At 41.8% G+C, this 13,194-nt stretch overlaps 1 protein-coding gene across 1 annotated transcript in view; it reads left to right on the forward strand.

Moving 5' to 3' along the window:
• The first annotated feature begins 24 nt into the window (after positions 1–24).
• The window catches only part of PDHX (pyruvate dehydrogenase complex component X), a 61,166-nt gene continuing 47,996 nt past the window's right edge, over positions 25–13,194 (forward strand). The window contains exon 1 of the mRNA XM_028515495.2: positions 25–283. Within this exon, the coding sequence (XP_028371296.1) occupies positions 73–283 (211 nt within the window). The 5' untranslated portion in view covers positions 25–72. The remainder of the gene's footprint in view (positions 284–13,194) is intronic.

A 13,194-nucleotide genomic window follows, 5' to 3' on the forward strand; every position in this document is an offset into this window, starting at 1 on the left:
TGGAACTCAGGCACAACTGGGGCTCGAGGGGCGTGACTAACCGGGCGAGAGGCGGAGCCTGGGAGGGGCTTGATGACTGAGCGATCAGGCTGTGCTGCGACAGCCGGTGAGAAGGCTGGGAAGATGGCGGCCTCCTGGAGGCTAGGCTGTGACCTGCGGATGCTTCGCTACCTCCAAGGCTTCGGCTGCCGGCGAGGCCTGGGGCTAGTTAAGGGAGCTGCTGGGTGGACTGCTGGCCGCGGAGCTAGTTGGAGATGGTTTCACAGCACTCAGTGGCTGCCGGGTGAGTGACCGAAGCTCGCTCAGCTTCTATGTGTAAATGAGCAGTGGGGCAGGGTCAGGGGCTTTTTGATTGAGGTCTTGCATTTGGATATGGAGGTTTTCGGGGCTCCCCGTTCCCTAGGCCTTTTCTTAGGGAGGGGACCGCTGATTTGACCGCCTAATACGTGCATGCTCCGAAGGGCTTTCCTGGGAGCAGGGAGAACTTGACTCCGTCTTTGGCCTCCTGGTTGGTATGGTTTCTTTTGACCTTGCCTTGGAATTTGGGCGGGGGGGGGGGGGCGAGGCGCGAAGATAGGTCCTAAACGCCCTTCTCTGAGACCCCTTCCTAGTCAAGCCTCAGGTTCCTTTAGGGTTGTCAAGCATCCCTGTCTGGGAGAATCTGCCTAAGGTTGCTGAGATTGAAAAGTCACTTTTGGCTGTTCTTATTCATTCTGTTGGCTTTTCCCTAGTGGGAGACCTTTTCTTCTAGGCCACCAGGTTGCTCCACGCGACCACTAGTAAAGGACTTAATACGTAAATGCCCACCGCATCACAGACACAGGTCCAGCAAAACATGAGCATGAAAGAGTGAAAAGTTAGGAGGGGAAATCATACCATGACATGTATTACAAGAAATCGTCATTTGTTGATGATATTGACACAGCAGTTCTTCCGGTATTTAACAATAGATATTATAGCATGTGGGGCATTATTTATCTTTACATGGGGGTGGGGCGGCATCACAAGATTAACATTTTTTTAATGTGACCCATTACCTACCAATCATCATTCTGGCACTGCACAGAATGAACTTTAATCTAAAAAATAACGTGCAAAAGACATTGCCTGCATATTTTGGGCTGCCCAAGGCTTGGAAAAAAAGAGTAAGTTACACACAGTCACACGGTAAGATGAATGCACTGAGATTTCTAAAGATTTTGTGATGGGATAATTTATTTCAGTTTCTTCAGGCTAATGTTTCATCAAATATTTGGAGCAATGGTTCATTAACTGTGTATAGAATTCCCTTTTCCTCCTAGTTTATTAAATATTGAACTTTCCTACAGCTCCCAGAGATTTTGCCTGAGGTGGAGTTCGGCAATCTGAATTTTACAAATAGCCTTAGAGGAGTTTTGATATTTTCTGTTGTTGTTTGACAAGCTACACTTTGAGACTCGCTGCCTTAGAAAAGCATGGAATAGTAACAACCCAGTGTTGGAAATAATCTAGGAAGAGTGTGTCTAACCTTGTTTGTAAAGCAGATCGTTTCGAGAATATTTGAATGCTCTAGATCCTCCCTACAGAGAAATGGGCTTATGTTCTTGCAGGTTAGGAGGCTTTCCTTAGACCCAGTTTAAGGACCCCTGCCTTTAGAGACTCACTTAGGCAATCCTTACCTGATGTATTTTCCCCTCCCCTGCTCCCCGCCCCCCAAGTGTAACTAACTTGTCTAACTCTGCTTGACCATCATCTGTAAGGAAGAGGACAGGACATCCCCAGGAAGCTGTATGAGTTTCCTAGTGCCTCCCTCTTTCACTTATTAGCACCCTTGTGATTGCATCAGGCCTACCCAAGAATATAGGATGCTTTCCCCATGTCAAGGTCAGCTGCTCAGCAACTTGAATTCCTTCTTAAACCTTAATTCTCCCTTGCCACGTAACCTAACATCTTCACAAGTTCTGGGTGTTAAGACCAAGACATCTTTGTCAGGGTGGTGGCAAGGGGGGCTGTGGAAATTATTCTGCCTACTACCACAGAAGCCAGTTGTGTTGTAGGGTAGCTCTAAGTTATTTGAAAGGTTTGGAGTTTTTCCCTAATCCTGAACCAAAATTTGTCTCCTGTCCTTTCACCTACAAGGTTTAGTTTTGCCATGCTGAATACACATGGCAATTCTTGTGCTCCTGGTTCTGCAGAGCAGCATGACTTTACATGGTGTTTGTTCCTTTTTCTCTGAGCTTGGTAGAAATTGTTTCATAAAACTAAGCAACTATATGGTAATCTATAGATTGTGTGAATTAAGTATGATTATTGGACTATTTCTCTTTTTTTTTCATGTGTCTATCCATGATTTAAAAATGTGTCAGATGGAAGTACACTTGGATTTTGATTTCCTTAAAAGGTATTTATTGGCAGCATTTTTATGAGCTATGACATATGCTGTGTTTAGCACTTCCTAGAAAGTCGTTATTCACTTCCCATAACAACCTAGTAAAGTTGGCATTACCTACATTTTATTGGATAAAAATACTAAAGCTCAGAGAAATTAAGTGGGCCTCTCAAAGCCACATAGCTCTAATGATAATGAACTGAAGAATGAATAAATATATAGTTTTTATCTTGTTTAGTAAATTCCTAACTCGTTTTATTCTTCCAACTGAGATACTTATTGAGAAGGCAGGTACTTACCGTTATTCACCATTCTACTGATATAAGGGAAGGAATGAACGTTAGGCTACATGGTAGCCCTCTTGGGAACTGGTTGTCCTACAGAATGGAACAGAACTCTGTATTTGGCACATGGCCCATTGAATCATAGCTTCTGGAGGTGCAGTCCTAATTCTGTGCAGTCTGCTTGGGGAGATACTAAGGGTATGATTTCAATAGTGTGTGTAGTGAGCTCTGAGGGCTAAGTGCAGGATAATAACGGGGCACCTAAGAAGGCTTCCTAGAGGTAGCATCCCTTCCAGGTTAAAAGAACAGCAGATACAAAAGCCCAGAGGCCAGATGTGGTATTGACATAAGTGATACAGCATCTGTAAATAGTTTTTCAAACTAGCCTAGGCAATTAATTTTGGAGAGTTTCCACTGCTGCCCTTTCAGACTAAATGGCATTGCTTGGAATTTAATTAATTAATAACTAAGATGTTAATAATATTGGTTGTAAGTTCTTTCTGAGGAGTAACATGTTGAATTTAAAATAACATATGAGTAGAAAAATAAATGAGGTTCAACCTTTGTAGTGCTTTACCTAATATATAGCTACAGGCCTTGCATATTGTACATGGTAAATAAACATCTAGGGAAGCCGAAAATCTGGAAAGTTATAAAAGGACACTGAGGTCCATAGTAGGATTGCAGATTGGCAGCCAGTAAACTGACGTAGGCAGTGCATTTATAGTAGTTAGTGATCTAGATAATTTTCTGCAATCAAGGTTTTATTGTATTACATGGAAAGCGTTGGTGTTTAGCGAGGCACGAATCTATTTGAAAACCGTTAAAAGCTGTACCACTTTTTCAGAAAAATACACACATAGAAAAATTTTTATATGATTCCAGGGAACTCAAATCTCCCTGCAACTTATAAATTACTGCCTACCCTACCCTACTTCCATACACATTTTGGGCATTTCCCACAGAAAATAGTTGTACTACTTTGCAAGGATACTTACTGTGTCAGAGAATAAGGAAGATGTGTTTGACAATAGGGATTCCAACGGTAAATAAATGACTAGTGGATACATTTACATAAGCGACTACAACAAGGCCACAGATTTGGAAATCTTGATTCAGATCTGAGTTTGGATTAAATTGACGTGTGGATTTAGGCTCCTCAGACAATTCACCTTTCCCTGAACATGGGTACTTCTCTTTCATTTGCTCATGTTCCTTCTAACGGAATGACTTTGTGGTTTGAAATTTTTCTCATTACTTAAGTGCTGCCACCCTCCTAAGTCTTTCTACAGAAAGACAATAGACAATGCCATCTGTTCCTGGCCAGGACCCTAAAAGTGGGTGAATAGAGCTGAGCTTAATAAGTAACCATTTTTGTAAATTCCAGGTGTAGAGATGGTGCTGTACTAAGGGGCTGTTTAGAGCAAGGTGCTGTCACCACTTCTAGGCTTCAAGAGGCACGGGAGGAGCCAGTTACCAGAATTGGAGAGGAGGGAGCCTGTGGGAAGGCCCTCTGATGGAGATGAGTCCTTTATTTAAAAGATCCAACGCACTCCAGGTGACCCGCCCGGGAGGTAGCTGGGGAAATAAATACCTCGTCCTCACTCGCCCCTCTCTCTTCAGCCTCCTGCTTATGCCGCCCATTGGGGGAACCCAGCTGGAGGCCGAAACCCATACAGTTATGTGGGGGAAGGTTGAGAAGTACACCTGGACAGACAAATTGGGGGTACCTCCCACACCTACTGGACTCTCAGTCATCAGTCGTAATTTACATCTCAGTTTTAGCACTGGAACCAGCAAGTACTATACCTGATATATATTTCATAGTGCTCATGCTCAGAGAGGTGAAGAGAGCAAGTATAATTCCTACACGTGGAAGAGTCGTGTGTCCCTGGACTGTGTCCCCAGGGCAGTGCCTTGCACAAGAGTAAGCACACAGTTTTTATAACTGACCTGTTTTTCAGTGTTTTTTTTTTCAGTCTATATTTGAGTAGTTGACTAGAAATCAAGTTTATTAGTTTATAATATTCTTTGGGCATTTTCATAGGGAGAAAGCTTTTCCTTTGGGGCTGTGGCAGCTGATTCTGATTTTTGTTCTTTCACTTGTCCTCCTAACTCATCCTTGACTCCTGACTTTCATATACCGCATCAGTCAATGAAAATCCCTTGGTTCTACCTTTTAAGTGTAAATAACCTGACCACTACCACTATGTCTACTACGACCTACTAGACTGGCCCAAGCCACCTCTAATCTAGATTCTTGCAGGAGTGTCTCAATAGATGTCCGTGCCACCACCCTTGGCCCAGTACAGACTGTTTGCCATGCAGCTTTCAGAGCGCTTGTACATTGTAAGTCAGATCATGTCACTGAACACCCTCCAAGAGCTGCTTGTTAAACACGGAATGAAGCCTGAAGCCCTGGCTGTGGCTTACAAGGCCCCGTGGGAGATGAATGCCCTCCACCTCTCAACCTCAGCCTTGCCGTGCCTCTCCCCCACTCACGCCAGCATGCCAGCTTCCCTGTGCTTGGAACATACCGAGCACACTCTGTTCCTTCTTTGTGCTCACCGCTTCCTCTGTTTAGAAGGCTCTTCCATCAGATACGTGCATGGCTTCCTCCATTCACCTCTGCTCGCTCTTTCAGAGGAGGCCCTCTCTGATCAGCTGATAAAATAGTTCCTCCACTGTCACTGTCCCCTTACCTTCCTTTCTTAGTTCATACCACCACCAGACATATTATTTATTTCTATCTCCTTACTTTAAAAGCCAATCTCCGTGAGAGTAGGGATTATTGTCTGTTTTTATTCACCTTTGACAGCTCCAACCCCTAGAATCACCTACCTGGTAGGTGCTGAATAAATACTTGTTGAGTGAATTACAAATGAATAAACAAAGGGTTTTTTCTTTCTCCTCCTTTACTCCACTCCTGTGCCATGAACTGATCTTCCAGAAATGCCCACACCCCAGCCTAAGACCCTTCCATTTCTCCCTAACACGTTTTAGGACAAGGGCCTGAAGTGTAGAAGGACCTGGTTGGTCCCTTGGTGCCTTTTCAGTCCTTCAGGTCGAAGGGTCTTAACTGAGTAAAGGAGACAGGAAACACATTCATGGGTGTCTTTAGTTCGCACTTATTGTAGCTTTTCTGTGATGTTTAAGTTGTGACCATCTCAGAGCATGTGCATTTTTTTTTAAATTGACTAGAGAACATTAGCCATATATGTGGACCTGCAGACAAGTTCATTTTCTTATTGTGGTCATTTCTCTTACTTGCTCAAACGTTGTTTTCATGGCTTTCCACTGCTATTTAAATAACCTCAAACCATTAAGTAGGTAGTAAAGTGTACTATAAGGTAATCTGGTACTTTGAGGTGCTATGTGCTAAGGCAGTAGTTCCAACATGCTATTTTTAACTTACGTGGTCCACCAAAACACCTGCCAGTGATTTTATGAGAGCTTAGTTTTCAAATGTACAGTTAAAATAGACATCCTGAGTTAGTGCACTATAGCTGCGAGAATCCCTGAAGTAGGCAAAGGAGAGAGTAAAAAGGAAACCAAGTTTAGGCTGGGAAGCCTGAAGGAACTGGTGAATCCATCTCTCACTACTGGAGGAGGGAATCATACATAAACAGTGATGACGTGATACAACCAGCCAACTGTCTGGAACCCTCCAGAGTCCGCCCTCTTAACCCTGTCCGTGCTGCCTAGAAAAAAAATGCTAACAGCGGGGAGACGGACTGGCTCTTTGCCAGGCTCCATTGTAAAGACTTCGCGTGTGTTCACCTTATTTAATCCTCACAACACTCTGTATTTTACCAAAGAGGCAACTGAGGCATAGAGTGATTGACTTGTCAGTGGTAGAATTGGTTTTTAAAATTAATTAAACATTTGATTAAATAGTAAAATACTTATTTTAACACAGTAATATAAGTACTTGTTTTAAATAGTCAAATAGTACTAAAGGCTTAGTAACAGTAAAGTCGGTCTCTGCCCTGCCTCTCCTCGTTTCCCCCGTCTTCTTCATTGAAAGCAACAAATTTTATCTCTTAACTTTCTTCTGGTATTTGCTCCTCTCTCTATTTCTACTTTTGTATTATCTGTGGATGACTGACTGCCGGTCAGCGCCATCCCCCCTCCGTATTTTCCCTCCCCCATTCTCTTCATGTAACAGGGTGCAGTCAAGAGGGGGGCCCCAAATAGGGATTTGAAATGGAGTCCAGAACTCAAGGTGTTCAGGAAATATTAGGATGTCCTCACCACCCCCACAAGTGTGGGTTGGGGGAAGGGACACATGGAGCAGGGCCATTGAGAGCTGTTTTGTACAGCAACAGCTTTGCAGGTAACCTCTGGTGTGGTCATTTAACATATCTATGTAACCTTTAACTGGTTACATAGATATGTTAAATAGCTGTGGCCATGCTCTGAGCCAGGGGAATGGAAGTAACTCCCCCCACCCCCTCAAGATGTAACTGGGAGGCAGGTCCCCAGAGTTACAGTGCCTGCTTGGGAGCTTGGAGAAGATTGGCTCCATGACTTGGGGCTACGCCTGCCCGGACTCATGATGGCAGCCCAGTAAAGCTGGAAGGTTGTGAGACTGATGGTAAGTGTGGGCGAGTGTGGGAGGAGTCGGAAATGGGGCTGCAGAGGAAGATTGGTGCAGGGATTTAAACCCAGACGCAGCAGCCATTGCAAGGGGGACCACGCGGCTGTGGCAGTGCAGAGAGAGGACTACAGCCATTGCGCAAGGGGAGAACCACTCCGTCTTTAGCAGAGTGGGGACTCCCGCAGCCCTGCGAGAGAGCATCACCATGCGGCTTTAGCAGAGAATCACCACTTGCCTTTGGCAGAGTGGCGACCCCTCCCTCCCCGCAGCCACTGGGGAGAACCATGTGGCTTTGCCACAGTGGAGACTACTGCAGCCATTGGGCAGGGAGGACCATGCGGCTGGGGCAGTGCAGAGAGGTCCAGCCAGTGGAGAGAGGATCATGTGGCTTTGCCAGAGTGGGGACCCCTCCAGCTTTAGAAGGAGGAACCACCACCCGGCTTTAGCAGAGATCCCCGTGACACAGCTGATGGTGCCGGGAACTGAAGGAGGCCTACCAGCCGAGATGGATTACTGGGAAGAACTGGGGGCTGCCTGAGCTACAGACTTCTATTTCTTTTCCTGAGATACAGTACCCCAGACTGGGCAAAGGGGGGAAGGAAGGACTGTGTGTGTTTGTGGGTGTTTTAAGGGACTTTGGGATTTTGATGAAGACATTAGGTTACTACTGTAAGTCCGTATAGCATTAAATAAACATTTCCTTTCCTTTTCACGAATCTCTGACAATGAGAGACGTCTTTCCTCTGGCGGTGGACATAACAAACCTGGGGGGTTCCTTTCGGTAATAGTATATCGTCCCAGGCCCCCCCCCCTTGTTGTTCTGTAACATTCATATAGTTCCTCTGCAGTTCTTGATTAAATCCGTGTTCATTGTTCACACTACACAAATATTCTACACACCTGAGGATTGCCATATATTGTCCTAATATTATGATTGTTACCTTTCTTTTTGCTTTTCTTGACATGGTTGTCTTTGAAAAATTTTCTTTGGTTTTCTCTGTATTTTTTATTGCTAATTCATCCCACCCCATCTGCTAGCCTCAGCACTCTTTTCTGTATCGCCAGTCACATCAGACGATCTCTCAGCTGACTGACATTTGCAGCGCCTGAGGTCCCGGGTGTGAAGGCTGACCCTCCATTCCCAAGCACCCTCTCCGGGGAAAACCATCCCAGGCGTTCAGTCTTCTGCTGCACGAGGGCGGGTGGTTACCCGGCACCGAGTTTCGCTTTCTGGCGTCTCGGAAGTCGGCCATCACTCATCTCTTTACTTTTCCACATCCAAAATTATGTGCAGTTGTCCCTTCTTTTCTCCCTGTCTTTGTGGGCTTGTGTCTAAATACAAGAAAAATGAAAGCACATTGTTTTATTTAGCGTTAGATAAGTTTTGGAGAGGGAGTAAAATTAGATAAATTTATTGCAGAAAGTTAACATGTAGATTATAAGAAACAAATGTAATGAAAGGAACTTAAAATAATTTTATCACTAACTAGAGATAACTACTGTTACCTGTATGAAGACTGGGGAACTGGGGAACTGGAGAGAGACCGGACAGAGACCTACCTTACTGTTAATAGGCCTTTAGTACTATTTCACTATTTAAACCAAGTACCTGTCTTACTGTGTTAAAATAGGTATTTTACTATTTAATAAAGTGTTGAATTAATTTAAAAAACTTATTCCATCACTTACATTTTGGAATAGCCTTTTTGTACAAGCTAAGCAGGTGGGAATTAGATTATGCTATATATACTGTTTGGGGCATCTCTCACATGTTTTTGGCATCTCTTGCCATGCCAGAGCCTATAAATGCTATTTTCACCCAGACTATTATGCATACTGTTGTCATCCATTGATACTTTCAATGCATTCTTACACCAATACCATACCAAAATAACTATTTGAATGAAGAAGACTTACATGACAACCACCCATTAAGAAGATTGCTTTGGCTGCCGTTATTCAAATCCGCAGTGTTAATATTATTCCGTGCCTGGATGTTGGTTTTTAAATTACCCTGATACTTTATTCTGCTTCATTCTATTCAGCCTGCAGATGGCAGAATTGTTTTCTCGAATGGAAGTTTCAAAGGTCCAGTTATACTGGATGAGTTCTTGCCTTGAAAAGAGAGGTGATGAAACGAGCAGCATCTCTTCCTAATAAAGAAGCAAATTAATGTTAGGAACAGGGAGCCACACTAAGAACGTACCGGGTAATTTCCTCCTTCCTCTGGCCTGCCCTCCTTTCACGAATTCTGTGTTTGGGTTATGGCAGTATAAACGGGCTACAGTGGCGCTTGAGCTGTGTCTGTGACCTGCTGGATTTCCTCAGTTCCCTTAGGCCCCACAGTGGAGCCTAGATCTGCTGCACCTTAGCCACGGAGCAGCTTGATCTGCGTGTGTGTGTGGTCTGCTTGTGTTACCTTTTTTTAAGTCTTGAGGACTTTCAGAACTGATACATAGGTCATCAGTTTAAAGCCTTGATATCATTGATTTGCCTGAAGTATGAGTATTATTGCTCTTAGGGTTAAAAAAGGTCCTTTAGGGAACAAGAAGCTACAATTAGATTAGTGTACTGCATTTGATGTTGAAGATGGAATTTTGCTGTAGAAAGATCGGAAGAGAAGATTTGAAGAAATACAGGAATTGCTTAGAGAAACTGCTCTAAAATTCAGTGATTTGTAGATTTCTCGTGTGCCCGATGGGGCAGGTAAAGCAGCAATATACTAAGAAAAAAATTTTTGATTTATTGTGTCATTCTATTGAGGGGGAAAAAAAAGATCAAGACAGTTCAAATGATTTCTGAGACCCTACTTTTAAAATCAGTATATTTAAATATAAACTGGAAATGTACATTACCATAATCATCTTAAATATTTTTAAAACTGCTATATAGAAGGACAGACTTTACAAGCCATTAGCGTAGTTTGTTAGCTTGATAGAAAGGAATAGACATTAAAATGACTACAAAGCTGTTAAATTCTAACTAAATTTGGGGTATTTTTATTAATTGTGGTATTTTTACTGTTTTGAAATAGCCTGTGTGACCAGTGGAGGGGGGAAAAAAACCCACATTTTCTTTATTCTTACTCATAGGTGTGCCCACTTGTTTGTAGGAAATACAACTGGTGCACATTTCAAGACCTCCTGAATAATGTACTGCTTCCTGGAATGAAAAAGGAAGCTATATTTAATTTATAGTGAAATTAAACACTATTAGGTATAGGTTAAAATTCTGAGGAGTCTGGAAAAACCCACACCGTCTCAGTAGAATTGATCTGTGAAGGGTAGATATGAATTATGCGCAGCCCTGTCGCTCCAAGCTGATATTGTGCTTGCGTAATTACTTTTCCGCTGGAAAAATGCATTTGAAAAAGATGTGTATAATGTTCCAGTTGAAAGAAAATATATTAGAATGAAATATGTACCATTATTAATAAATCAGTGCTTATGTTTGATATTATTTTCCAGCATGACAGTTTGAGGATAAATCAGAAAATACATTACACATTTGGCTTTCCATAGTAAGCCAGTATAATCAATCAAAAGATAGTACTGAATAATGGAGATGTCCAAAGTGCCCTTCTTTGTTTTCGTTACCTTTGTTTCAGAGTAAGGATAGTGATCTATTACACAATCTTTATATTTTATTGTCATTATTTAGAGAAGCAATTTCAATTCATCCATGAAGGGTGGCTGTATGAGGAATGATTATGTTCTTTTTATTTTTAAAATATGAATAATTTTGAGGCTTTTGATGTGGTAATTTGGCAAATAATAAATGCAAAAGTTTCATAATATAGTTTTTAATGTCAGGAATAATGGAAATATGAAGGTCTCTTAGGTGAGAGATTATAATGGCAGTTAGAATCATAAAATAAATATGAATTGTATCAAGGCAACTAGAACCAAGATGTAAAAATATTGAAGACAGACTTTGTTTCGAGAGAGTTGATTTCATTTTTGTCATAAATTGGAATCTGGACATAGAAGCACTGAAGTCCATTTACTTTGCTTCTTTGAAGTGGAACTCTATTTGATATAAATCTGATATGTAAGTGCATATGAAATACTCTATCGCAGCCTTGACGTTTTTTGTTAGAAGCAACAAATCGGGATTTGTTTTAAGCTGCGTTTTTCCAGGAGAGGTTGGCCTCTTATCATGGTGCTATTAGATTGTAGGTCTTTGATTTGTTTTTCTTTTTCCACTATGAACTTTAAAAAATTAAATGCCCGGGCTTAGGCTGGCTCAACATTCTACAGGCAAATGTTTTTATTTTATTTTTTTTCATCAAGCCATGTAAAAAATTAAAAAAGTGATGTCTATACAAATAATGCAGGAGATGAGAAAGCTCATTTTATTATTTCCTAATGTATTGCCAGTGGAAAGCTTTGACTACTATTTAAGGATTCCTGCAGTTAAGCGTGGGCTTGTTCTGGTTTGGATTTGGAGATGCCTCCCTGTCATTACAGCGCAAGCCTGCCTGTGTGTGTGTTTAACCTCAGTGCATTTCCCGAATTCTAATTTACTTCACTCAGAATTCAGTGCTCCCCTGTTTTATGGACAACGGTGCCCTGAGGTTGTATATTGTGGTCTGCATTGTTTTGTACCTATTCACAGTACCTATTTTAATCCATGAAGATTTATTTTACTAAGGAAAAAAATAAGTGTTTTTAAAGCTGTATTGTAGCATAATTTGCTTTTCAGCTAGAGGTCACTTGGAAATTAAATGAAACTGTCACAGTGAAGGTTATTGAGAGATGTAGCACACAGATACTGCAGCCTATTCTAGCTGTGAGCTTTAATAATAAATCAGGACTTAGGAAACGCATTGTGGCTATTTTTTTTCTCCCTTATTTTCAAGATATGCATTTAGTGCACTTAAAAGATTACCTGTTCCCTTCCAAATTCAAAAAATTAATGGTCAGTAGTAGAAGTGGTTTCTTAGTACAGGAATTCTTTATGCCCATGGTATGGAAAGTGTTTATTAGGATATTCAGTTGGACATAAGAAGGCGGCTCACATGGACTTGATATGTCTGGTTCATGTTTTCATTTCTGGGTCAGTAGGCTATAAATAACAGGTGATGAGTTGATGATCCTATCTTGTAATTAATGATGAGAGGTTGTACAGTGTAATAGAGTACATACAGCCTTGAGAATTAGGCAGAATTCAAGTCCCTTCATCAATCTGCATTATCATTTTCTCATTTAATAGAATGGGTGTGCTGTTGACTTGGAGTTTGATTGGAGCTTTGTTATTTTTGGAGTATTAGGAATGATAATTCTTTTTGATTCTTAGAGTTCGGTACCAATTGAGGGACAGGCAAAAAAAGCTTATAGAAATCAAAAGTAACAGTTTTAATGCTGATGGTTTTATTAGCTCTGAGAATGTGACTTAGATGCGTGGCCTTCTATAGCCGGACTTCCAATACAAGCCCATGTTTAGACTTTGCGCTTTTGTTTGAGAGGGAGAGTTTGTGTAGACAAAGCAAACACACACCTGAATTCCTGCCTCGCCCCCGCGGGTCCTGATGGTGGGTAGTGAGAGCGGCAGGCTCGCCATCTGCCTTTGAAAGGCAGGCCCCTTTACTCCTAGCACATGGAAGGGCTGAAAGGAAACTACAGGTTCCCTGCATGTAGGCAGATCTTAAAAGAAAAAGAGGAAAGGGCTAAGGCAAGTATACGCTCAGGCCCTTTTCCCAGTCCTTTAGAGAGGAAAGAATGAAAAGGGGAAAAAGGACGGAAGCTTCCTTCCAAATGCTTCCGAGGTGGAATTCCTTTATCATGAAGCTGTAGGAACATGTTGTTTGAAATTACAGTGAATTAGTTCAGTTTCCCAAAGGAAATAACCAACCTCATTTTTTTACTTTTTATTTATTTTTAATTTTTAAAATGTATTTTATTGATTATGCTATTACAGTTGTCCCAATTTTTCCTCCTTTG

This window comes from Phyllostomus discolor, chromosome 6 (genome assembly GCF_004126475.2).
Source record: "Phyllostomus discolor isolate MPI-MPIP mPhyDis1 chromosome 6, mPhyDis1.pri.v3, whole genome shotgun sequence".
NCBI classification, from domain to species: Eukaryota; Metazoa; Chordata; class Mammalia; order Chiroptera; family Phyllostomidae; genus Phyllostomus; species Phyllostomus discolor.